Genomic DNA, 26,621 nt, shown 5'->3' with positions numbered 1-26,621 from the left:
TCAAAATAGCACTGTCTATGACTTCAGAGTAAGCAATGTCCAAAAACACAATTCTGCAGTAGATTATAAATTTCAACATTAACTGCAACTTCAAAAACAAGGCCATACATCACTTATTCTTGTGTGGATGATTATTAAATACTGACTGCAAGCTACTTATCAAATTGCTTTTATATAACAAAATTGGGTACCCAAGTTAAGTTCAGATAAGCTGCAAACCAATGATAAAACAAAAAAAGGTGTTAGTCTCATTCATACAAAATTATTAAAGCATATTAACACCAGAAACCAGTGACATAATTATTCTGAATTTTTTAGAGAAATAGTACTTCATTACATGTAGTTATCTGGGTATTCATGAATCTATTTAAATGATTACTATCAAATAAATGAAAGCAAATTTAAATTGGAAAAGAGAAGAGCTTTTTAAGTAAATCCAACATCTTATTAATTACTTCTGTCAGGTAAAACTTGGGTTATATTTTTTGGCTCCATGTGATATCAAGTTTGAAGGCAGTCATTAAAATACTGAAAAAGAGAAGGCTTTGTAATAAGATGATTCTGAAGTGTCAACAGATAACCAAAGAGTACATGTACATGTTCCTCTCTTATTTACTGAAAAGTCTTTAATCATTTTTTACTTTTATTGGTTTTTGGATCATACTCAGCAATACTCAGGGCTTATTCCTTGCTAAGATGACCATATGGGGTGCAGGGGATGAAACAGCCAGCCATGTGCAAGGCAAGTACCCCACCCACTGTACTATTGCTCCAGTCCCAAAGTCTTTAATTATTTTTAGGTAGCTATCAGTCTACATATATGTGTGTAAACACACTTAATTTAGTAGTTACTTTTTATAGCTTCAAATTTCAAACGAAGTGCATTTAAGATCACTCCCAGTATGGAAACTCTTAGGCAGGTTTTATAAATCTTTAAAACAAATACATGTAAATTGTGGTCCAAAACAAAATCACCCACTCATTTTGGTAAAAAAAGAAAGTTCCCATCATTAGGTAGCTGTAACAACAACAGAAAAATATTCTCATACTAAAAATTAATAATGATGGTTTCTTCTCCAAAAGATAAATTCAAAAATACATTTTTAAAAGGAAAACATATGTATTTGGCAAATACAGCACCTGAATTACAAATGCATATTTCTAACTTTAATGCGTTTGCAAATTTGTTTGCGTATCAGAGTACTTTAGTAGTCAATAGGGAAAAATAATAACTTATGCTGTTCTCTAAATTATTTTTTTAGTTTTGGTTTTTGGGCCATCCCCGAAGGTTTTCAGGGCTTATTCCTGGTTCTGTGCTCAGGGCTTATTACTCCTAGCTCTCTGCTCAGGGATCACTCCTGGTGATGCTCAGAGGACCATATACTGGTGCTGGGGATAGAAATGGGGTTAGTTGCATGCAGTGGGTAGGGCACTTGCCTTGCACATGGCTGGCTGTTTCATCCCCTGCACCCCATATGGTCATCTTAGCAAGGAATAAGCCCTGAGTATTGCTGAGTATGATCCAAGGGTCTTAATTCCTGTACCATCTCTATGGTCTCTTTTTTCTTTTTGAAAAAGCAATTTAAACATACTTTCCACTGAAAGTAGCAGCATTGTAAGATTTTTAAAACCAGTACAAGTTGAAAACCAAATAGATTCACTTGACTACACAATAGCTATCAGGCTTCAAATAAGATGGTAACAAGATTATGCTGAATCCAATAAAGGCAGTACAGGACAACAATTTGGGAATAAATATAAATACCACAGTAGACTAAGAAATGTAAAATTAAAGACCCTGTTCGAATAAATCTTAAAAGAAAGAAGAAATATGGAAAATAATAATGTATAATTTCTTTTTAATAAAACAATTCTCCTTCAGTGCAATGTATAATCAAAACAATAAAATGCCTCGTGTAACTTAGCAGGAACAGTTTCCACAGCCTTTCACACTGTTGATAATTTCTTCTTGTAGCTTTTTCCTTTCTTCCTCTTTTGACATCTGGTTTTCCTTTGAATTCCATTTGGGGTTATCATGGTGTTGCATACGGCTGCTCTGTGTATGCCACATTTCTGAATAGATACCACTAGGGTTAGCAAGCAAATCAAGATGGGTACCACGTTCAGCTACCTTCCCCTAAAAACAAAAATGAGAAATATAAAAGAAAGGTCATATAAATAACAACTGAAAATATACAATACTTTCTAAGGATTCTAAATTCACTTTCTGAATTCACTAAAATTATCTCTTCCAATGTCTAATCCAAAAGAAAATTGAGGGAAATCAAGGTAGTAAAGCTTCCATTACCTTAAGTCTATCTGTCTTATTAAACCAGTGTAATTCTATGTACTACTTACAGGACATTAAATTTTAATGTTTATTTTTCACTTGAAGGTGGAAAAAACAAAAAATGTGGCTTTTTCTATAATATTTAAAATTTAATTTTAATTGGTCAAATGACATTTAGTATGTTTCAAATGTGCATCACTGAAAATGAACATGTATATATGCTACATTATGTTCATTGCTAAAAGTCATTTCTACCCTTTACCACACACTTGTTACCCTTTTCCCAATTTACATACACTGTTTTCTCCATGCCTTCTAGTAAACACTAACTGGAATGATAGACCAAAAACTTTTCTTTTGTTTTATTCATCTTCTCATTCTTTTATTCATTCTTTATATACCCTGAATGAGTGAAATAAGGTCCTTTTCTGTCTGGCTTATTTGACTAAGCGTGATATCCTCTAGGTCAGGGTTTCTTAAAACTCTTTCCCACTAATGATCCCTTTTTTGAGAAATTGTTATATGATCTTGGGTATACAAATATATGTCACAGGCATACAAAGGTAGGATAGTCATCTTAATAATACTGATTCTTCCAATCCATGAGCATAGATCTAGGTAAAGTGCGGCTTTCATCTTTTTTCACAGGTGAATCATACTCCAAATCCTGTTGATTTTTCAGTATGGGGAAATTTAGTTTTGCAGATATTGGTAAATTTAATTAATACTGCATTTAACACGGGAGTACAAACAATTTCAAATTCTCAATGATTTTGTATTTTTTGGTAAATAACCAGAAGTGGAATAACTGAATAAAGAGTATCTAATTTAAATTTTTAAAAAAATTTCTGTACTGCTTTCCATAAAGGCTACACTGATTTATATTCCCACCAATAGTATCTATAGGTTCTCTTTCATGTGTATCCTCTCCAACAAAAGATGCCTCTTGTCTCTGTATAATCACTAGTCGCAAAGATATAAGGTTGAATCTTCTTAACAGTAAAAGAGGCTGGGCATCTTTTCATGTGCCTACTGGCCATACGTATGTATGTCTTTCTTAGTGTAATCAGGTACTCTGTCCACTTTATAATTGTTTTTTTGTGAGTTGTTTGTATATTTTGTATATTAACCACTGTCAGATATATGTACTATCTGGATGCCTTTTGATTTACACAAATCTGTTTTGCTGTGTATAAATTCTTGATTTATAAAGTGAAACATTTGTTTTCAATGTTGTTTCCCTTTTAACTGTAGTCAATTCTCCCAAACACATCTTTAAGATTGTCATGGAGTGTATATGTTCCTTAATATATTTTACGGTTTCAGATCTTACATTCAAGTCTTGAATGAAATTTTGTGTATAGTGTTCAACAGAGTCTAAGTTTTCTTCTTTTATGGGTTACTATCCAGTTTTTTCAACACTGTTTGCTGAAGAGAATCTTAGTGCTCCATTTTAAATGCTTGGCTCCTTTGCTGAAAATTAATTATCCATTTATTGTAGTTTTATTTATGGGCCCCCTGTTCTGCTCCACTAATCTATATCATCTATTTAAAAATATTTTATTTTAGGCACCGTGATTTACAATATTATAAAATGGTGGAGTTTTATGCATAAGATATTCTTTTTTTTTTTTTTTTTTATTAGTGAAACACCATGAGGTACAGTTACAGACTTACAAAATTTGTGCTTGGATTTCAGTTATACAATGATCAAGTACCCATCCCTCCACCAGCGCCCTTTTTTTTTTTTTTTTTAAGATTTTCTTTTTCCATTTTTTTCCCTTTATTTTATTTTATTTTTTTTAAAGTTGTAGATTTACAATTTTTTGTGCTTTGGTTTCAATTATACAATGATCAGATACCCATCCCTCCACCAGTGCCCATTTTCCACCACCATGGATAATATCCCTCCCACCCCCATCCCCCCATCCCCCCTGTCTCTGTGGCAGGGAAATCCCCTGTGTTCTCTCTCTCCTTTTGGGTGTTGTGGTCTGCAAAAGAGGCATTGAGTGGCAAACATGTTCAGTCCATAGTCTACTTTCGACATGCATCTCCCCTCCTGGGAGGATCCTCCAAACATCCTTTATTTGGTGCTCCCTTCTCTATCTGAACAGCCCTTTCCTCTAGGATACCCGGCTGGCCTTTAAGTTATGGAGTAATCCTCCTGGTGCTGATCTCAGCTATTCTTGGGTATTAATCTCATACTTTGTTACTTTATATCCCCCAGATGAATGCAATCTTTCTATGTCTATCCCTCTCTTTCTGACTCATTTCGCTTAGCATGATACTTTCCATATTGTACCACTTGTATGTAAATTTCATGACTTCATCTTTTCTAAGAGCTACATAGTACTCCATTGTGTAGATGTACCAAAGTTTCTTTAACCAGTCATCTGTTCTTGGGCATTCAGGTTTCTTCCAGTTTCTGGCTATTGTAAAGAGTGCTGCAATGAACAAACAAGTGCAGATGTCACTTCGACTATACATTTTTGCCTCTCTGGGATATATTCCCAGGAGTGGTATTGCTGGGTCAAATGGGAGCTCAATTTCTAATTTTTTGAGAATTGTCCATACTGTTTTCCAGAAGGGCTGAACCAGTGGACATTCCCACCAACAGTGAAGGAGTGTCCCTTTCTCGCCACATCCACGCCAGCATCGGTTGCTTTTGTTCTTTTGAATGTGGGCCAGTCTCTGAGGTGTGAGATGGTATCTCATTGTAGTTTTGATCTGCATCTCCCTGATGATTAATGATGTAGAGCATTTTCTCATGTGCTTTTTTGCCATTCGGATTTCTTCTTTGAGAAAGTTTCTGTTCATTTCATTGCCCCATTTTTGGATGGGGTTGGATGTTTTCTTCTTGTGGAGTTTAACCAGTATTTTGTATATCCTGGATATCAACCCCTTGTCAGATGTGTATTCGGTGAATATCCTTTCCCATTCTGTAGACTGTCTTTGTATTTTGGTCACTGTTTCTTTGGAGGTGCAGAAGCTTCTTAGTTTAAGATAGTCCCATTTATCTATCTCTGTTTTCACTTGCTCGGCCAGTGGCATGGCATCTTTGAAGATACCATTAGCTTCAATGTCATGGAGGGTTTTGCCAACTTTATCTTCAATGTACCTTATGGTTTCTGGTCTGATGTTGAGGTCTTTAATCCATTTTGATCTTACTTTTGTACATGGTGTTAGGCAGAGTTCTGAGCCTATTTTTTTGCATGTAGCCGTCCAGTGATACCAACACAATTTATTAAAGAGGCTTTCCTTACTCCACTTCACATTACTTGCACCTTTATCAAAGATTAGATGAGCATATGATTGAGGAGAGATGTCAGTGTATTCAACCCTGTTCCATTGGTCTGCAGTTCTGCCTTTGTTCCAGTACCATGCTGTTTTAATTATTACTGCTTTGTAGTACAGTTTGAAGTTCGGGAGGTTGATTCCTCCCATTTTCTTTTTCCCAAGAATTGCTTTAGCTATTCGTGGGGGCTTATTGTTCCATATAAATTTCAAGAGTGTTTGCTCCATTTCTTTGAAGAATGTCATGGGTATCCTTATAGGGATTGCATTGAATTTATACAATGCTTTCGGTAGTATTGCCATTTTGACAATGTTAAGTCTCCCGACCCATGAGCAGGGGATATCTTTCCATTTCCTCATGTCCTCTTTTATTTCCTGAAGTAGCGTTTTGTAGTTTTCTTTGTACAGGTCCTTTACTTCCTTAGTTAAGCTGATTCCTAGGTACTTGATTTTCTGGGGCACAATTGTGAATGGGATTGTTTTTTTCATGTTGCTTTCTTCTCTCTCACTGTTTGCGTATAGGAAAGCCATGGACTTTTGGGTATTGATTTTATAACCTGCAACTTTACTATACGAGTCTATTGTTTCTAGGAGTTTTTTGGTGGAAGTTATTGGGTTCTCTAAGTATGCATAAGATATTCTAGCACCACACTCTCCACCAGAGTATCTGCTTCCCTCTATCATTATCCCTGTGTTTCCTATCCTATCCCTTACCTCCCCTTCCATGGTAAGCGTCCTATTAAAGACCAAGTCTGTTGTCTTTGAGCAGGCTTTTCCTTACTAGTGGAAAATTGAATGATTTCATCTTATTTTATAGCCGAGTAGTATTCCATTATGTATATGTACCATAGTTTCTTTATCCAGTCATCTGCTTCTGGACACAGGTTGTTTCCAGATTTTGGCTATTGTTAGAATAAGGGTAGATACAGAGCATCTCCCTCATATATCGGCTATATAGAATATAGTAAATGACTGGAATCTAGTGGGAACCAATGCATGCAGTTTTTTTGTTCTTTATGGTGGTACTGTTGGAAGCTGCCACACTGGACTTGAGAACTGCCCATTAGGTCTGCCTGCAGCTGGGCAAGATCTCGAGAGTGACAGCTGTTTAGCCTATTTCAGCCTGTTCCAATTTAATAGGGCAAGATACCAGAAAGATTAGACCTTGGAAGCATTGTCAGCCAGCAAGGGACTTGTACGAAGACCTGTGAAGCACAGTGAGGCAGATATCAATGTACCAATTTGTGGTGATACAGAGCCACTTAGCTGTCAACTGTGACTCTCTAGGTGGTCAGCTATGTTGGGCCACTTTTTATCTAAATGGCTCCTCTACACTAGCCCCTTAAGTGTGAAAAAACAGGGGCTTTCAAGCATCAATGGCCTTGCACAAACCTGAATTATCTCATCAGTGCCACCCAGGTCTTTCAAAAACGGCCAACGGTCCTATAGCTGCCATATACTGGTACATTAGGAAGCCAAGACTTGCTCAAACTCACTAGTGCATCAAAATCTGCTCAAACTCAAGAGATCTATGACAGGGGGCAGAAATTGAGCCACTCTAGTAATTTTATGACTCAGACCTAAAGGAATGAGATAATATTATTATCTCATTCCTACTTTGGACAAACTTGCAGGCTATCGAATGTAGCCTGCCCACAGGGCAGAGTCTGGCAAACTCCCCGTGGCGTACCAAATATGCCAAATACCAGTAACAATGATGGGTCTCATTCTCCTAAAGAGCCTTGAATATAATCTCAGGGCTAGGATGAAAGAGACGTTACTGGGGCCTGCTCGAGGCAATCGACGAATAACAGGATGATGAATGAATGAATGAATGAATGACCTAAAGGAGTGAAAAAAAACTTTTTCGAACAAACAACAGCTTTAAACAAGCTCTGCTAAAATATCTAATGTTCTTCCATAAAGAGAAAAGAAACCCCAGTAGAAAATATAAAAGACAAAATGGGGAAAAGACTGAAATTAAGGGAACTCAAAAAATAACCTTAGAATTTCAAATGTAATCTACATGGTAACCTCAAAGCAAAAATACTTAGAAGAAACTGCAATAAGAGGCAAATTGAAGCAGATAATTACTTAAAGGCTAGTATCAAAAAGCAAGTGGAGAAAATAAGGGGAAGTCAAAGAAACAAAGTTAACTGAAAAAACACTAAACATCCTCATGTACAAGTGGCAATAAAAGCCTTTATGCTAATTATTTCTCTAATGTCAGTGGTTGGAACTCCCCACTAAAAAGAGAGCATAGCTGAATGAATAAGGAAACAAAGTAAATCCTGCTGTTGCTTATACTGGGAAACTATAAGCAAAAGAGCTTAAGAAAGGAGGAATGGCCATACCTTTATCAGTGTATCAGAAAAAAATACAATTTAAACTAAAGAAGGTTCTAAGTGATAAGAATGGACAGTATACACTATCAAAGAATTAAGGGATTAATTTCTTAAAGCTGCTAACTCTTTCTAACTCTTATCAACATATATGCAACCAAATGAAGCAGCAAAGATCAGAAAGGAACTACTAACAGGTTCAAGGAGAACTATCAATATAAACAATATAGCAGAAATAAACTATACTATACAGATAAAACAGACAAAAAATTAATAAAGAAACCAGAACCCTAAATGAGGATCATAAAGAGCTGTACAAACAAAACATGTAAAGGGATATAACCACAAAAACTGAATTCATAGTCTTCACTAGTGCACATGAAATATAATCCAGGATAATCCACATGTTGGGAAACCAAACAAGTGCCCATAAAAATATGAAGAATTTATATTAAATCTCTTTCAGATCACAGTGCTAAGAGGATAGAAATTAACCAAAAAGAAATCCAGAAAGGGCTCAAACATCTGGAAACTAAACAACATAATTTTTAGCAACAAAAGAGTTAAAGAGAAAAATCAAAGGTGAAAGAAAAGAACCCTAGAAACAAATGAGATGAAGACACTGGATATCAAGACATATGGTGCACATAAAAAGCTATACTGACCCAAGCACAAAAATTTGTAAGTCTACAACTGTACCTCATGATGTCTCACTAATAAAAAAAAAGCTATACTGAGCAATACTATACTTGGCTTAAGCCAAGAAACAAGAAAAAGCTGAATAACCTAATCCCACATCTTGAGAAACTAGGAAAATATTATTAAGTAAACCCCAAAGCAGAAGGAAGAAAATAAAAATAAGAGTAGATATCAATCAAGATAATAATATAATGTGTCAATAAAACTAGGAGCTGTTTTCAAAAAGACTAGCAATACTGACAACCCCTTAGCTTAACTCATGAGAAAGTACTATAATAAAAAAATATATGAAAGGGGAGAAATTATAAGACAACTCAAAAATATAAAATATCATAGGAAGCTACTGGGAACAACTTTATGCCACTAAACTGGAGAACCTAGAAAAATTTTAAAAAAAGATTAATGTTGCTCAATCTCAAACACAGAATCAGAAGGAAGAAAACTTTAACAACCCAATAATGAGTAAAGAAATAGAAACTAGACTCTTTTCATCGCCCTCCCATGTGGTGGGGATTTGCGTTGTTTCTTCATGTTTGTGTGGAAGTATGGGGACTGAGATGTTACACTAGATTTCTTGGTATGATTAAACTACCTGCGGTCGCGTGAGCACTGGCCTGCCTAAAATTAGGCCACGCCCACTTCTGAAAAGGCCCATGTGTACCTGGTGTGTGTGGGGGGTACTAGCTGGGAGGGGAAGAAGGCAGGCACAGCGTTGGGGATGAAGAGGAAGAGGCTGGTGGGAATACCAACTGGTTCAGCCCTTTTGGAAAACAGTATAGACGATTCTCAAAAAATTAGAAATTGAGCTCCTATTTGACCCAGCAATATAACTCCTGGGAATATATCCCAGAGAGGCAAAAAAGTATAGTTGAAGTGACATCTGCACTAGTTTGTTCACTGCAGCACTGTTTACAATAGCCAGAATCTGGAGGCCATAAGCAACAAACCCACAGCTAACATACCATGTTCAATGTCAAAAAATTGGTAGCCTTCCCTTTAACATTAGGCAGAAGACAAGATTTTTAAGAGTCTGCCTTTACTTCCTCGAACAGTCGTTCCCTCACCTCTATTATCAACATAATATTGGAAATTCTATTCATAGTAATCAGACAATAAAATGAAATTAAATTGGAAAAAAGTTAAAATTCATAAAAAAAAACCCACTAAAACAGTGAGAAAAGCAAAGGCAGAATTCTCCATGATATTGAGTTCAGAATTGTTTTCAATGATTTAACTACACTGGCAAAGAAAACAACAGCAAAAATAATCCAACTGGACTATATCATCTAAAGTTTCTGCACTATAAAGAAGAGCATTTTGTTCCAATAGACACCGGATAGAATAAGAGGAAATATTTGCACACCATACACCTGATAAAAGGCTAGTATTCAAGATACTGAGAGCACTAACAACACTCAAAAAAATTCCATCAACAAATGGGGAGAGGTGAACAGACACTTCCTCAAATAAGATTTCATTAAATGCAAAATAAAATCAGTGACATATCACGCCGTGTCAGTGAGAAAGGGCCATATCAAAAAGACCATAAGCAACCAGAATTTGGGGAGATACACTAAAAATGCAATCCATATTCACTTTTGGATAGCATTGTTTAATTCAACCTCTATACAGAACAATATGAAGACTTCTCAAAAAAAAATAATAAAAATAGAACTCCATTCTGACCAGTTACTTTACTCTTTAGCACTGATCCTATGCAAGATACATGCATACCAATGTTTACTACAGCACTAAATAAAATAGCTAAGATCTGGAAACCCAGATGTCTAACGACAGATGAGTGGATAAACAATTTGTGGTGTTTATACAAAATACACTACTACTCAGTTATAAGAAAAGATGTTTGGAAACTTGTTTGGAACTAGAGGGTATCATGTTAAAAGAAATAAGTAAAAGGGAGAAGGAAAAATGATAGATGCTCTCAACTGTGGTATATAAACGAAGTGAGGAAATGGTGAAAACAAAACCTGGACTCTGACAAGAAGATCTATGGTTTAGGAAGGGAATGGATGGATTAGAAATGACATAAGGACAGTAGCAGAGGGTCTACATCACTTTGGTGTTGGTGAAGGTATAATAATTTTGCACACCAAATACTACTGCAACCACAATACCTCAATAATAATAATAATTTGCAACCACAATACCTCAATAATAATAATAATTACTTATTTTGTTTTGTTTCGTGGCTAAATATGGTAGTTCTTGGGGATTAATACTGGCTCTGTCATTAGGGACCACTCCTGGTGATGCTTGGGGGAATATCTTCAGTGCTAGAGATAGAAATAGGCCAGCTGCATGCAAGGCAAAGCACTTTAGCTCTTGTACTACCTCTCCATATAAAAATTATTCTTTAATTTTTATTTATATTTTTAATGAAGCAAGATAGTTTCTATTAGTACTTAGACATGAGGGGACAAAAAGACAGGAAGTACATGTTCAAGAGAGAACATGGGCTTCAGAGCGGTATAAGCAAAGATACAACAGAGACAAGTAAGCAAAATACGTGTTCAAGGAAGAACAAGGTCTTAAAGAACAAACCATATAATTATTTTTAAATGCTATCAGAAAAGAATTATTTATGTGGAAAATAGCAATGGAATAAATCCACTAATTATTTGATAAAAGTACACTTTATATTATTATTTGTATGTAAAAAATGAGCAAATCTATAAAGTCAAGATTTCACAGCTTATCATAAAGTTTTTGCTTTCTTCACCTTTGTGGTATATAAACTTGCATTTGAGTAACTCATATGCAAGTGCTTCTGATTTATTGTCCACAGGCCATTCCTAGTGGTGGTCCAAAGACCATAGATTGTGCTTGGATCAAACCAAGGTAGGCCACATGTAAGGCAAGCACCTTACACCTTATACTCTCTGGTCCCCCACAGTACATTTTGATTGCTTTCACCCCATGACACAAATTTTGAAAATGCAGCTCATAGAAAGTTCAGTACAAAATATGATTCTGGACAGATGCCTCAGGATATAGGGAAAATAAACAAGAGTGTGAAAGTTCGATGGTATGAAGGACTCAGCAATCTAACTGAAAGTAAAAAGTAAACGAAAGAACCTCTCTGATACAAGAGTTCAAGACCATGGCTAGAGAGAGTACAGAGGGTGGGCTGTTTATCCTGCAAGAAAACAGATCCAGGTTGGGGGCTGGAAGCAGAGAGATAGTAGAGGAGGCAGGGTACAAGCTTTGCACACAGCTGACTGGATTCAATTCCTGGCACCCCATATGGTATGAGTCCCACCAGGACTGATCCTGAGCACACAGCCAGGAGTCAGTTCTTAGCACTACCAGTTGTGGCCTGAAATCCACCAAAATAAAATAAAATAAAATAAAATCTGGGTTTGGAGTCCCACCATGTGTAGTACCACAGTGCTGTCAGGAGTAATCCCTGAGAGCAGAGCCAGGAGTAAGTCCTGAGCACTGTTGAGTGTGGGCACCTCCCCCAAAGAAAGAGATCAAGAACAGAACACATCTAGCAAAGAAGGCCACTTTAAAGCAGTTACTTCTGTAGAATAATGGGTTTCTGAAAGTAAATGTCCTTAGCACATCTCTGAAAGCAAATTTGGAAAAGGCAAAAAGTAAGCCTGTTCATGTTTAAAAATAATCATTTGAATTGGTTTTAAATTTTAGTCATTTTAATAAATGGATTAAACAATTATTTAGACATTTCTGAACAATAGAGATATAGTGAGGAAACCATTTCTAAGCATGTTCAGTTTGAAAAGTCCTTCATCAAAGATTTATTATTCAAAAGAACTATCTTTGTGATGCTAAACTTTTCAATTCTGACAACAAAGGGAGAGCCTAACAGTCCACCAATGCTTAGTTAGTCTAAGGGTATGAAGAACTCATATGAAAAACTACACATGCATGTGAAAAGGTATGAAAAACTACACATGCATGTGAAAAGGAAGAGGACTAAAAGAAAACACTGTACAATGCACTTTCACCAGACCTTTATGTTGAAGAAGAAACTTAAGTACAAAGAAATGGGAAAACTTTCACAATTGTTCAAACCATCAAACAGAAAACTGAAAGCACAGTTACCACAGTGACAATATGAGAGTAATAACTGTGATAAATCTATCATCTCTGTTCAGACCTCTGTATCAAGAGTATCTGTGTGGGAGAGAGACCTAAGAAGTATAAAAATGTATAACCGAAACCCAAGCACAAAAATTTGTAAATCTACAACTGTACCTCATGGTGCTTCACTAATAAAAAAAATGTGGCAAAAATTTTTATCAGTTCTCAGCAATGAGTAAACATCACAGAATTCTCACTGGGGAGAAAACTTTAAGGTTCTGGGAGAATCTTCAGGTCATCTCTAATTTCTAGTTAAGCATAATTAATTAACATTGGAGATAAATCTTAAAATGTGATGACTGCAATGAAATCTTGATTGACATCTCACAGCTTTTGTGCATCAGAGAATCCATATGAAGTGGAACCATATAAGTGTATACAATGTAACAAAGCCTATATTCAGGTCTCTCACTGTAATAAAATCAGAGAATTTATTCCAAAGAGAAATTCCACAACTGTAAAGAATGTAGTAAAGACTCTCTGGAAAATCATACTTTAGTTAGCATCAGATCATTTATTCTGGAGAGATATCTCACAAATGTAAAGAACGTGCCAAAGCCTTCCTCAGGCCTTACTACTTAACAGATAATTCCTTCTGGAGAAAAACCTTACAATTGTAGAGAATGTGGCAAAGCCTGTAACTGGTTCTCAAGCCTTAAGCAGAACCAGCAATTTCATACTGGTGATAAACCTTACAAATGTAAGGTCTGCAGTAAATCTTTTAGTTATTCCTCATATTCCACTGATATAAGATAACACTAGTTTGTCCTTTCTCCTTTGCCACAGGGAACTTAGGTTTATCAGGTTACACCCATCACAGTGCTCCTGAGTCACTCCCATTCCTCTGTTTATCTGTAAACTCTTCTTTGTGCTCTCCTCTCCAGCCAGTTAATCACCTTTTCTCCCTAATCAGATTCAGTTAGCTGTAAGATCAGATCCTTCTAAGGACACTGAACTTGTACAGTAAGTTATGTCCTTTTAGTTTGCCTTAAAGCAATGTCCTTTCTGTATGAATACAGGAAGACAGTTAATATTATGCTTTGTAACTTGGGAGTTGATTGACTCCAAATAATATTTACTCCTGGGCATCTGCTTTCTTGACTCAGTTGCCCTTAGTTCCTAGCACCCCAAAAGCAGGGTCCCAACGAGGGACTGAATGGACCCAGGGCAAGCTGTGAGCTACCCTGGCATTGAAATGGTCCAGGCCAAAGTGCCACGATACTCAACTATAAGTTGAGGGCATGATCATGGACAAATGATGTCATGATCCAAAAGTAAGTAACGATGAGACTTGGACCCTGCTGGGGCTAGGAAGACTAACCTGGCCTGAGGACTGTGGAATATATGGTGAGATGTCCTCAGGAAGAACCAAGCTGTAAGTTCATATCTCTTACTGTGTTCATACAGAATGACATTGCTAGAAATATTGGAAGTAGATTTACTACAACTATTTAAGTAGATTACTAGTTGAGGAAAGAACACACCCTTGTTGGGATCCTACCCTTAAACAGATCTCCTAGTAATCTGGAATAATCTCTATAAATGCAATTTTATCCTTGAGTTAATCTCTTTGAGTTAATCCTTGAGTTTATCTCCTCGAGGAGTGGTCTTACCTCTCTTTGCTGATTTGTTAATGTTCAACCCACCTTTGTTTCACCACCCTACATGATTGTTATAGAAACTAAGACTGTAAACTAGGAGGGGGCTTGGGCTTGAGAGAGCAGAGACTGGGGCTCAGGCTCAGGCTGGGGCTTGGGCTCGGGAGCTCGAGCTCCAGAGGGCAGAGTCAGAGATGAGAGTGAAAACTGGAATAAATTACAATTGATACCGACCAGCCTGGCCGTCATTACTTCCTTCGCCTACCTCGCCATCAACCTACCCAGGGTGGGGAAAGTGACGTGAGACTACCGAACGCAGGCGGTGGGAGAGACAGAGCCCCGCCAGACTTCTGAAAACACACAGACTATGCACTATAGAATATATACTGGAGAGAAGCCATATGCATGTAAAAAGTGTGAAAATCCTTTAGCTCAAGTTCAATCCTTATTAACATAAGAAAACTTGTTCTGAAGAAAAACCTTATAAATGCAATGAATGTGGCAAAGCCTTTAACCAGTCCTCATCTCTTACTGTGCCTTTTAGAATCCATACTGGGGAGAATCCATATACCTGTAAACAATGTGCTGAGTTTTTCAACCAAAGTGAAAGCCTGACCCAACATCTGAAAGTTCATTCTGGAGACAAACTGTACAAATGTACAAAATATTGGAAAGCTTTACCCAACTCTCAGTCTTAAGCAGTATCAGCAACAGGATGCTAGCAAGAAACCTTGCAAACATAAAGAATATGCAACTGCTTTTAGAGTCCTCAGACATTATCTGGCATCACAGGATTCACTCTGGAGAGAAATCTAACTTATATAAAGAATGTGGGAAGAAGACCTTTACATAGTACTCAGACCTTACTCAGCATGAGAGATTCATTCTGGAGAGAAACTTAAGAACTGTAAAGAATGGGGAAAATCATCCATTCTTAGTGAATATCAGGTGATACTTAGAGGAGAGAAACCATACATATATAAAGAATGTGGCAGTTCCTTTTACCTGTGCTCAGATCTTACTGAACTTGAGAAAATTCATGCTATAGAAACACTTCATATCTGAAGATATTGAAGGAGATTTATCTAGACATTAAATTTACAGAGCACCCTGGCATTCAAATCAGGGAAACTATTTACAAATTGAAACAAGGACAGCAAAACTGCTCTCCAGTCTCAAATATTGTACATACTTGGGACAAAATAGATAGTTAATGTGAAAAGAACATGTATGAAACATGTGTTTGTAAATCTTTACAAGTATAAAAACGGGGAAAAGTTTCATTGAAATGCAATGTAAAGTAATATCAGAAGAAGGAAGGATTTTCTAGATATAACAATAAATCTGTTTTCTTAGAGAAAACGATCCAAAGTTGAAAGAATAACATCATTTATCTGTTACTATGTGACAATAGTTACATTTGATATTGAAAAAAACCTCAAGTACATATATTGAGTATGACTGTACATACTTCCTATTATGAATATAAAATTTTTTATCACAAATGTTGATCATGTTAATATTAAGTTAAAATTACTATGTAAGTTTTGCCTGATAAGCTATGTAGGTTAGGACTTAATATATATTTTCTCATTTTCTTATGTTTCCTGGACTTACTTTACCGTAATATTTACTCCACTTTTTTCATCAGTATTAGTAATTTACAAAATTGATTTTAGAATTATAGAAGTCTTGAACACCAGTTTTCTCATAATCAATGATTTAGGCAATGTTTATTCCACCACCTCTGAGATTTTTCTTGGGTCTTTTTGGTTCTTTCCTTTATCCTCAAATCTTATTATGTATCTCGAAACCTCCCCACCCCCCACTGTTTTGAAAAGCCTTTTCAATTCTGGAAATTCATGCCTTGGTGTTCTTGATGTAAAACTATGATTAATCACACACTGGCCATCTTTAGATTAAATCTCTCATTTTCTTATATTTCCTCTATTACTAATTTCTGATACTTCTGGAACTTATTTAAACAATGATGTTTTTTATTTTGTTTTGTTTCTAATCTATTTATAAGCATCCATTCTATAATTTGAAGTTTAACACAAATAACAATGAAAACTTTAAATGTTTCTCCTAGTTCAACAATGGTTTTTGTTTTTCTCATTTATCCTCTCACTACATTATATTTTACATCACTTTAAACTGTAGATGTCATTACAATTCACCCCTAATTACTTTAATTTTCTAAAAACCAGGATAGTTTGCTTCTGACTGAAATGCAACTATGTTACAGTCACAAAAATTATTATAGTGCATAAATGACTTTACACATAGAAATATTTACACACATATATTTCCAGCTATGATCAATCAGCAGCAATGTTCTGGATTAATACTCAGACTAAATTCTACCTACTCTGTTAGTATATGTTGCTGGCATTTATAACAAGTACAGATTTGTTTTTATACAATACCCTTCAAGTTGTGTTTATATAGTTCTTCCTGATCCAGGCTAAACATTTCTGGTATAAATATAATATAGGTGAAATGTCTTCTGTGTATTATATTCAGGAACACATGGTGTCAATTTGCTTCACAATTAAGTATTAAGTATGATACTTGGTAAAGGCTGTATCTGCTATATGTTTTAAAGACAGCTTCTATTTAAAATTAATAATTAATCTATGTGATTTCAAATACTATACAGTCTATTTCCCAATACTTTTCACTATGTATTTTTATGAAAAAAAAAAGATCCTTAGTTGAATCAATTATTACAACAGTGGTTTGGTAGTTTGTCATTATAAATTCTTCATTCCTTCTACATGTGTTAGTTCACATTCTTAAAAAACTTTCCTTTAAGAGGGATACCTGGATCATCCTTAGACCCAGGAGGGTATAGGGGAGAAAAGGGAAAAAATAGAGTGGAGGGGAGGGGGTAAAGAGAGAGGTATGAAACAAGGCGGGGCAGGAGTCAAGGGGATTTAAGTACATTGGTGGTGTTAAGGAATGACAGCGCTAAATATCTAAACCATAGAGTCAACAATACTAAAATCATGAGACCAAACTTTAACAACCCTAACTTAAAAAAGTGCCTGTCAAGAGGGCAGGTTGGGGAGGACATGGGAGGGAACCTGGGAACACAGGGTGGAGAGAAGGTGAGGTTGTGGTGGGATTGGTGCTGCAACCTTCTATGCCTAGAATCCCACAATGAATAACTTTGTAAATCATGGTTCTTTAATAAAAACTAAAAAATAATAAAAGCAAAATGTACTAAAGAAAAGTGTAGTACTAAGTACTAAGAAAAATGCACTACAAAAAGGCAGAACCTGGCAAGCTCCCCATGACATATTCAATATGCCAAAAACAGTTAACAATAATGGGCCTCATTCCCCTGACCCTGAAAGAGCCCCCAATATGCCATTGGGCTACGCAAGCAAGCGACAGGGATGAATGGAGACGTTACTGGCGCCATCTCGAGCAAATCAACAAACAAGGGGACACCAAATGATGCAAGTGATACCTAGAAAAAACCTTTTCCTTTTCCCACTATACGTTTTTATATATCACCATGAACTTACAGAGTAGTTTTCAATTCAATGTATTATCATTCAAATTATCCCCCACCTTTGGCCATTGGGAACCCATTCAGAATAGCTCCTTTGCATAGATGATATGTCTTCATCCATTATTGTGCCCCATATATACAGTAAGTCATTTCTCTAAGGTGCCATAGTTTCTTTGGTGAGTAATGGTATTTTATGTACGAGATCTAGATGCTACGTATATATTCATCTGTACTGAAATTTTGTTTCTTCTAAGCCTTATCACTGAAATTGCCCATTATAAATTCATACTGATAATTCTGTTCCAAGTTAACCAACCTCATGTTCTTCCTCCACTTTTTCCTTTCCATATTTCTGAATTCTCTTCCTGCGAAAGACCTTTCCTTCCCAACAATACAAATGGATCTACTCGTATGATCAGTTATTAATATATATACAAAATAGCTCTGAATTGGCTACTCCAACAACTTCCATTTGTTATTCTACCAATAACATATTCATTACATTCAAATTTTCTTTACTTTTTTTCATAATTTATTATACTATCACAGATATTTTATCTTTTTCTACCTCAACCCCCTTTTGCCTAAGAAATCCAAAAGGGCAAGCACTCCAGAAATACCTCAAATTAATTACATGGTTGATTCTGAATTAATTTCTGGTTGTTGTGTTTTCAGAAAACTTTTACTAATTGTCAGCTTTTCACAACATGTTCACAAGGTACTAGAAGCTGATTGCAAAAGACCTATAATCTTATCCTTCAGTACATTTTGATTTCTAGTTTCTCACACTCTTCTCTATTATTCTGATTTACTTATATTTAAAGCTTCTGACACAAGGAATTGATTTATCAATTTCCTGAAAAATAAACTTTCAGCTTTTTGCCAAAGCTGAGAAGAGATAATAACCAGTCTGTAGTGGGTGAACAAGAGCCTAGGGAATTATTATTTCTTATGCAGACTTACTATGAATTCTAGTTTCACTGAAAAATGCCTCACTTTGTAATTAAGAAACTAAAGAAACATCAAATTACAAATATAATAAATAAAATTTTAGATAAAGGTGCTATGATCATTAATAAACTAGCTCCAGGTACCAGAAAGAAAGTACAGCAGGCAGGGAGCTTGGCTTACACAAAGATGACTGGGTTCAGTCCCCAGTACTTTATGTGGCTTCCTAGCAATCATCACCAGGAGCAGTGCCTGAAAGCAGAGCCAGGAGAAAGCCCTGAGGACCATCAAGTATGGCCCCCAAACCAAAATAAACAAACAAACTCCAATTATAACCCAAATACCAGTGACACTGTGGAAAAATAACTTACATACCATGAACCTCATTGAATAATGTAGTGAAGAATGAAAACTTGCTAACAAATTTTAACATCTTATAATTGTGGTACTCTGATTTATTTAGAACACTTAGTATTCTTCAATAGAGATTCCCTCAGAAGAGATAAAGCAGACTATACTTGCTTTGTCTTACTTAATTTTTCCCTTAAGGAAAAGGTGAACTAAAAATGCCCATATTTGACAATGACCACTTTATTTTATGACAATCTTCTTTTAGAAATCAAGAGTGGATAGAGATATCACAAAAGTGAAAATATAAAGTACTGTAAATGTATTGGGCAAAAATTCTCTACAGAAAAGTGAATATAGAAAGACAACATATTCCTTTTAAAATCTGTATCTGCCATATAGTTAATGTCTTTCTGTTTTAATATTGTTTTTATTATTTTAATAAAGTGAATTAATAAACTTTATTCATCTTGAAAGTGACATGCATGCACTGTTCACAATAGTCAAAATCTGGAAACAACCCAAGTGCCCTAGAACAGATGACTGGTTAAAGAAACTTTGGTACATCTACAGAATGGATCTATACTATGCAGCTGTTAGGAGAGATGAAGTCATGAAATTTGCTCAGAAGTGGATATCATGGAGAGTATCATGCTAAGTAAAATGAGTCAGAAAGAGAGGGACAGACACAGAAGGACTGCACTCATTAGTGGAGTACAAAACAACATAATATGAGGCTAACACCTAAGGATAGCAGATACACGGGACAGGAAGATTGCTCCATAGTTGGAAGCCTGCCTCATGAGCAAAGTGGAGAAGGCAGCTGGAATAGAGAAGGGATTACTAAGAAAATGATGGCTGGAGGAATCGGTCGGGATGGGAGATGTGTGAAGAAAGTAGATAAAGGATCAAACATGATAACCTCTCAGGGTCTGCATTGCAAACAATAATGCCCAAAAGTAGAGAGAGAGTATGGGGAGTATTGTCTGTCATGGAGGAAGGGGGAGGGTGTGAAAGGGGGGGTATACCCGGGATATTGGTGGTGGGAAATGTGCACTGATGGAGGGATGGGAGTTTGATCACTGTGTGATTGTAACCCGAACATGAAAGCTTGTAACATCTCATGGTGATTCAAAAAAACTTAATAAAATTTTTTAAAAAATGTCTGACCAAAAAAAAGAAAGTGACATGCATTATTTTTTTATCAAAAGTGGGTGAAACAAAATTCAGTCAGATTTAGTATCATTCAAAGAACACAAATTCTTTGCACTTCTTCTAAAACAATTCTTATAAACTTATTTTTATAACAATTTTTTTGTTTTGTTTTGTTTTGGGCCATACCTGATGATGCTCAGCACTTTCTCCTAGCTCTGCACTCAGGAATCAATCCTGGCTGTGCTCAGGGGACCATACAGGATGCCGGGGATTGAACCTGGGTTGGCCACATGCAAGGCAAGCACCTTATCCACTGGCCCCTGTTTGTAACAATTTTGGTGTTTCTCAAATATTAAGTTTAAAGTTAAATCTCTTACCTGGTTTAAGACAATGATTTCATCTGCATCAATGACTGTTGACAATCTGTGTGCAATGAAAATAGAAGTTCTGTGTTTGACTGCATCCTTCATGGCACTAAGAATAGTCTGAAAAATTGACAAGAAGAAGAGCGGAAGGGGAAAAGATTAGGTAAATGTAAATTAAAATTTCATGTATTTCCTAAATAAACTTATAAAATGTCTACTACTTATATTACATTAACTTGAAACAAGTACAACACTTTGACCAAGCTACTAAAAACAGGAGAAACTCAATCAAAAAAGAAGTCAAGGGGCTGGAGCAATAGCACAGTGGGTAGGGCATATGCCTTTCATGTGGCCGATCTGGGTTGATTCCCAGCATCCCATATGGTCCCGAGCACCGTCGGGGTAATTCCTGAGTGCAGAGCCAGGAGTAACTCCTGTGAATCATTGGGTGTGACCCAAAAAGAAAAAAAAAGTAGTCAAATAAAACAAAACTACCGTGGAAAAACAATATTTAACATAAGCAACGTTTTCTTAACTTACAAATCTGACAGATTATTAGAATATTTTCCATCCCTGGCCCTGTCCTTAAAAAACAATGACTACTCCAGTGTTATCAGAACATAGCCAGACATTAATCTGGTTAACAATAACAAAATAATTATGAACTTGAGAAATAAAATGTAAAGAAAAAATTTTAAAATGCAAAGAAATATAGGAGACACAAAGACTAAAGTAACATTTGCTTTACCTTAATTCAATTGTCAGAAAGAGTGAGACTACAAAGTATGTTAAGTATTTTTCAAATGCAATGACTTTTAATGCATCCTGAGTAATACATTTTTGCTTATTGTTTATAAAGAACAAGAGAGTTATAAATACATTCAGATGTACTTGAAAATCTGGGTCTAAGTATAGTTAGCTAGACAGAAAGAGCAGGGTAGGGAACTCAATGGCTTCCTACAGATATTTCTAATCATTTTATATATATATATATATGTATATCAAAGGAATAAAACTTTCAAGAGTAGATGGTTACTTAAGAAGACCTTATATTTTAGTAGGGTAGAATGAAAATCAAGTACAGGACCAATTCTGAAATTTCTATAGCTAATTTCTGTTTTTTTCTAACTACTATTTTCTATAGCTGACATTAGGTCTATTCTTAAAAACAGGTTTAATATGTATTAAAGTAAAACATAAATGGGATGAGGGAAACTGACAAATAGCATATGCTATCTTAATTTCTAGATTATTAAGACTTGTATTTAATGTGATGATACCATTATGAAGGTCAGTATGGTGTGTCATCTGTGACCCATCTTATTTTGTATTATTTCTTTTGAAATGAATATAAACTGACGTCAATAGCAGGCTCTTTATATCTAACTTGTTCGCAGCATGGTTAACTGTTCCATGATAAGTGAAAAGCTCTCTGTGTACGTGTCACAGTCATTTACAAAACCCATTTTTTGGGGTATTGTTGGGTCACACCTAGCATTGATCAGGGGTTAGTTATGGCTCTACACTCAGAATTACTCCTGGCGGTGCTTGGAGGGTCATATGGGACACCTGGGATCGAATCTGGGTCGGACACATACAAGGCAAATAAATGCCCTACCCGCTGTACTATTGCTCCAGCCCCCCATTTTAATGAGTATTAAAAGTAGCAGTGTCAGGTACGGATAGAGCAGTGTGTTTGCCTTGTGCACGGCCGACCTGGGTTCATCCCTGGCACCCCAGATATGGCCCCCTGAGCATTGCCAGAATAATTCCTGAGTGCAGAGTCAGGAGTAACTCCTGAACATGACTGGATTTGGCCCAAACCACCCCCTCAAAATATTTAAAGTGACAGTGGCAGAAAGACCAAAATTTAATAGGTTATGCATTTTTACTACAACTTTGAAAGATGTAAGGACAATACAAAAGCATAAGTGGTTAGATAGTCCACAAAAGGCATGCCTATAAACAGACAATGCTCATTTAATTCAAGCTGACAGTCATAAAACCAAGTTTGCTGTATTGAGGGAAAGGCCTACATAATTTACTTTATTGCACTTCCTACATAAGTCAATTCAAACTGCAAAGGAATGTAGCCATTACAAAAAAAAATTCTAAGGAAAAAAGTGAAATACAGAATTGATGAACTTTGTATTTTTCTCATTATTTACCTCTTCAGTAATTGAATCTAGTGACGAAGTTGCCTCATCATAGAGAATAACTGGGGGATCCTTCAAAATAGCTCTTGCAATTGCTACTCTTTGCTTCTCCCCTCCTGGTAAAGAAAAATTTTAGTGTTAGGAAGCAGAGCATAAACACATATTTTATATTTCTACTTTTCCATTGACAAAACTATGAATTTATAACATCAACATTTACCTCTACTCCTGATCACTATTAATTTTACTAAGGTGTAAAGATCTAAATTCAGATATGGCTTATCCTCTGTCAAACTATATTCCCTGGGGTCACTGTCACCGTCCTCCCATTGTTCATTGATTTGCTCAAGCAGGCCCAGTAACATTGTGAGACTTCTTATTACTGTGTTTGGCATATCTAATACATCATGGGTAGCTTGCCAGGCTTTGCCGTGTGGGCGAGATACTCTCGGTAGCTTGCGGGCTCTCCAAGAGGGCCAGAGGAATGGAACTGGGGTGGACCGTGTAGCCACATGCAAGGCAAATGCCCTACTCACTGTGCTATTGCCCCAGCCCATTCCCTGGGGTATAAATGTAATTCTGGATTTTGGCCTAATGGCAGGGAAAAGGAACAAGAAGGAGTTGTAACAATTTTGATTGCATAATTATTCCTCTCACCACAAATATGCTCATTATATTTGTTAATTATAAATATTTCCAATGAAGATGAATTTCAGTGTGAGAGATTCAACAAACTTCCCCAAACTTAGTATCTGAAAACTTGAAGAAATGTAACTAAATAGCTAAATTTATCTTTTAATATAAAAATACTGTTTATAGTCATCATTTTCAAGATTTTTGTCAGAAAACCATTATTTTCACATTTTTATATGGGTGTACATTAGAGACCTCTGATTTCACCTTAGTATTTTGCTATGGGTTAGCTTTGTAGAATTGTTTTTGGGCCACACCTGGTGGTGTTCATGCTCACTCCTAGCTCTGCCATCAGGAATCACCCTCGCATATGTGATGCTGGGATGAAACCTGGGTCAGCCACATGCAAAGCAAGTAACTTTCTTGCTGTACTTCTCTGGCCCTAACATTGTAAAGCTTTAAGACAGAAAGAGATGGAGACCCAGGTCAAGTGACTTAATCTAGGCCTTAAAGCAAGTTTCAGTTGTACCTGACCAAGACCCAACTGACTCCCAGTCCAATGCTATTCCTATAATGCGAAAATTTATTTTTCCCCCTAAATATATACTCATAAAATAAAGCAATCTGTCTTTATCACTGGAACCCAAGTGGACCTAAGGGAAAAAGTTTACATAAAACTATGATTGGAGATATAGAAGATTGTCCTTTACTGAATATATCCTCTCTGGCTTCTTTTATCTGTTTACCACTCAACTATCAATGTCTTAATAAAACTTGGACTTTTTTGCTTGGAGTTAGTTCCAAGCATCACACCCAGTCCTGGCTCTTTCCTAAGGGACCACTCTTGGCAGTGCTTGGAGGACCATATGTGGTGCTGAGGATTGAATGGGGGTCAGGTGTGCAAGGCACGCACATTATCCACTGTACTACCTCTCCAGCCCACAAAAACATACAAAAAAATGTAACAGTAAAAATTTGCATTTTTAAGGGTCAGTAACCCCTTCAGTCAGCAAACTCTACTTGGAAAAATAATGTATTTTTCCTTTTTTAAAACTGAATCACCATGAGTTACAAAGTTACAAAGATATTTATGATTGAGTTTCAGGAGTCTATTGTTTCAACACCAATCCCTTCACCAGTGCCTACTACCCTATACCAATGATCCCAGTTTTGTCACCCTTAATTATATATTACAAGAAATATTTTATTTTTATTTGTTACATGTGGGGTATTATGCCTTTTTCTGACAGTAAACAAGATTTAGAAGCTCTGTGCCATGTAACATGTTTTAGGAATCAAATGAGCCATTGATTCAGCTGAAACAGCACAAACTCGGGCATGGGAGTCAGAGGAAAACCTTGAATACTTGTGTGCTAGAGCTAGGCTTTGGCACATAGCTTATTTTATCTTATTCCCCATTAAATAGTTTCCCAAGATTTGGGATAAGGGGCTCCAGAGAAAAGGAACTGCAAGGGAGGCTTGAGAGAATAAGCTCCCCTTATTCTCTCAATTGTGTGTGGGACAGTTAGTTAAGGGGTACCTGCCACAGCTAGACGCTGCCCCTAACCACTGAAATGAGCCCAGAGAGCCCAGGGATGGTAGAGGAGGTTGCTGATAATCCCTGAGAGAACACAGAGCTATGGGGGGAGGGGGAGTTCTGAAAGCAAGAGGCTGCCCACCAATCCAAGAGCTGAGTAGCAGAACTGCAACGAAATGACAGAGCAGTGAGTCCCCAAGGACACTACTAAGAAAAAGAGGACTTCTATTAGGAATGTACTTAAACACAGAGTTTAGGGATGAGAAAGTGTGCAAGGCTCCAATAAAGAATGTTTGAGTTCTCTCCTTTGCTTGACTCCCAGACCCAGAGACTCCCAGAAGGACCAGGTGCTCTACAGGTCAATAAAGAGAAGGCAGAATCCATGAACCCACAGGTTGGCCCCCATGACCTGGGGGCCTGAAGCACCAGTACTGGCAAAGAATTGGCAAGATTTGTTGGAATGAGTTCCATGGTGCTGGACATTAATTAATTACTATATTTAACTCCACATAGGTATTTTACATGTTTAATATTAGTGGTTTACAAAAAAGATTTCAACTTTGGCATCTGAAAATAATGTATTACATTTTATTTTGTACTTGGACCTTGGGCTGGAGCGATGGCACAGTAGGCTGACCCGAGTTCAATTCCTCCATCCCTCTCAGAGAGTCCGGCAAGCAAGTGAGAGTATCCCGCCTACACAGCAGAGCCTGGCAAGCTACCCGCAGTGTAACTGATATGCCTAAAACAGTAACAAGTCTCACAATGGAGACGTTACTGGTACAGCTCGAGCAAATCAATGAACAACAGGAGGACAGTGTTATAGTGCAATATTAGTGGTTAACTTTACATTCAACAATACACATTTTTTTTTTTGCTTTTTGGGTCACACCTGGCAATGTAGAGGGGTTACTCCTGGCTCTGCACTAAGAAATTACCCCTGGCAGTGCTCAGTGGACCATATGGGATGCTGGGAATCAAACCCAGGTTGGCTGCGTGCAAGGCAAATGCCCTACCAGTTGTGCTATTGCTCCAGACCCATCAACAATACACATTATTTCCCATTTCATAGGTCCAAAAGGCTATCATGGCATACCCATGCCAAAACCATTTCACCTAGCAACACTGTAGCATGACATTCCTATAAGAAGTATATACTCAGAGGAAGCCAATCCAGTTTTAAACTTTACTCAACCAAATTTTGGAATATGGAGCATAAACATTTGTTCATTTTTATTTCTTAGAATATGTACATAATTATTAGAATATGTACTACATAATATATCCCTCATCTTGAGAAGGTGATAGATTTTAGTCAAGAGCATTTTTCTTTGATTTTCCTATTTTAAAAAAATGCAAAGAAAAAGAAAAATTGGGTTTTAACACAGTTATGTCAGGCAAAGTCACAGGGATATTAGTCCACAGTATGTAAGGAATGCTAGAATTAACCAAAATGGATAATTCTGCTGCTTCTCTCTTTTCTACTTTACGTAAGTCACTGGGGGACCCCACTTGGCATCAAAATCATTTAGCACAGTAGCCTGCAAATATTATGTACATATAAAATACTGTAAATAAATGAAGTCAATTTATAATGATAAGAAATAA

General features: G+C 36.5%; 1 protein-coding gene across 1 annotated transcript in view; it reads right to left on the bottom strand.

Annotated features, from left to right (window-relative positions):
* Window positions 1–1,842: 1,842 nt before the first annotated feature.
* ABCB7 (ATP binding cassette subfamily B member 7) overlaps window positions 1,843–26,621 on the bottom strand; it is a 139,168-nt gene continuing 114,389 nt past the window's right edge. The window contains exons 14-16 of the mRNA XM_056130139.1: window positions 22,856–22,959; window positions 20,700–20,807; window positions 1,843–2,137 (exon numbers count right to left, since the gene is read on the bottom strand). Of these exons, the coding sequence (XP_055986114.1) occupies window positions 1,922–2,137; window positions 20,700–20,807; window positions 22,856–22,959 (428 nt within the window). The 3' untranslated portion in view covers window positions 1,843–1,921. The remainder of the gene's footprint in view (window positions 2,138–20,699; window positions 20,808–22,855; window positions 22,960–26,621) is intronic.

Source organism: Sorex fumeus, unplaced genomic scaffold (assembly GCF_029834395.1).
Source record: "Sorex fumeus unplaced genomic scaffold, SorFum_2.1 ptg000073l, whole genome shotgun sequence".
In the NCBI taxonomy this organism is placed as follows: Eukaryota; Metazoa; Chordata; class Mammalia; order Eulipotyphla; family Soricidae; genus Sorex; species Sorex fumeus.
This window is presented reverse-complemented; position numbering and strand designations above follow the sequence as displayed.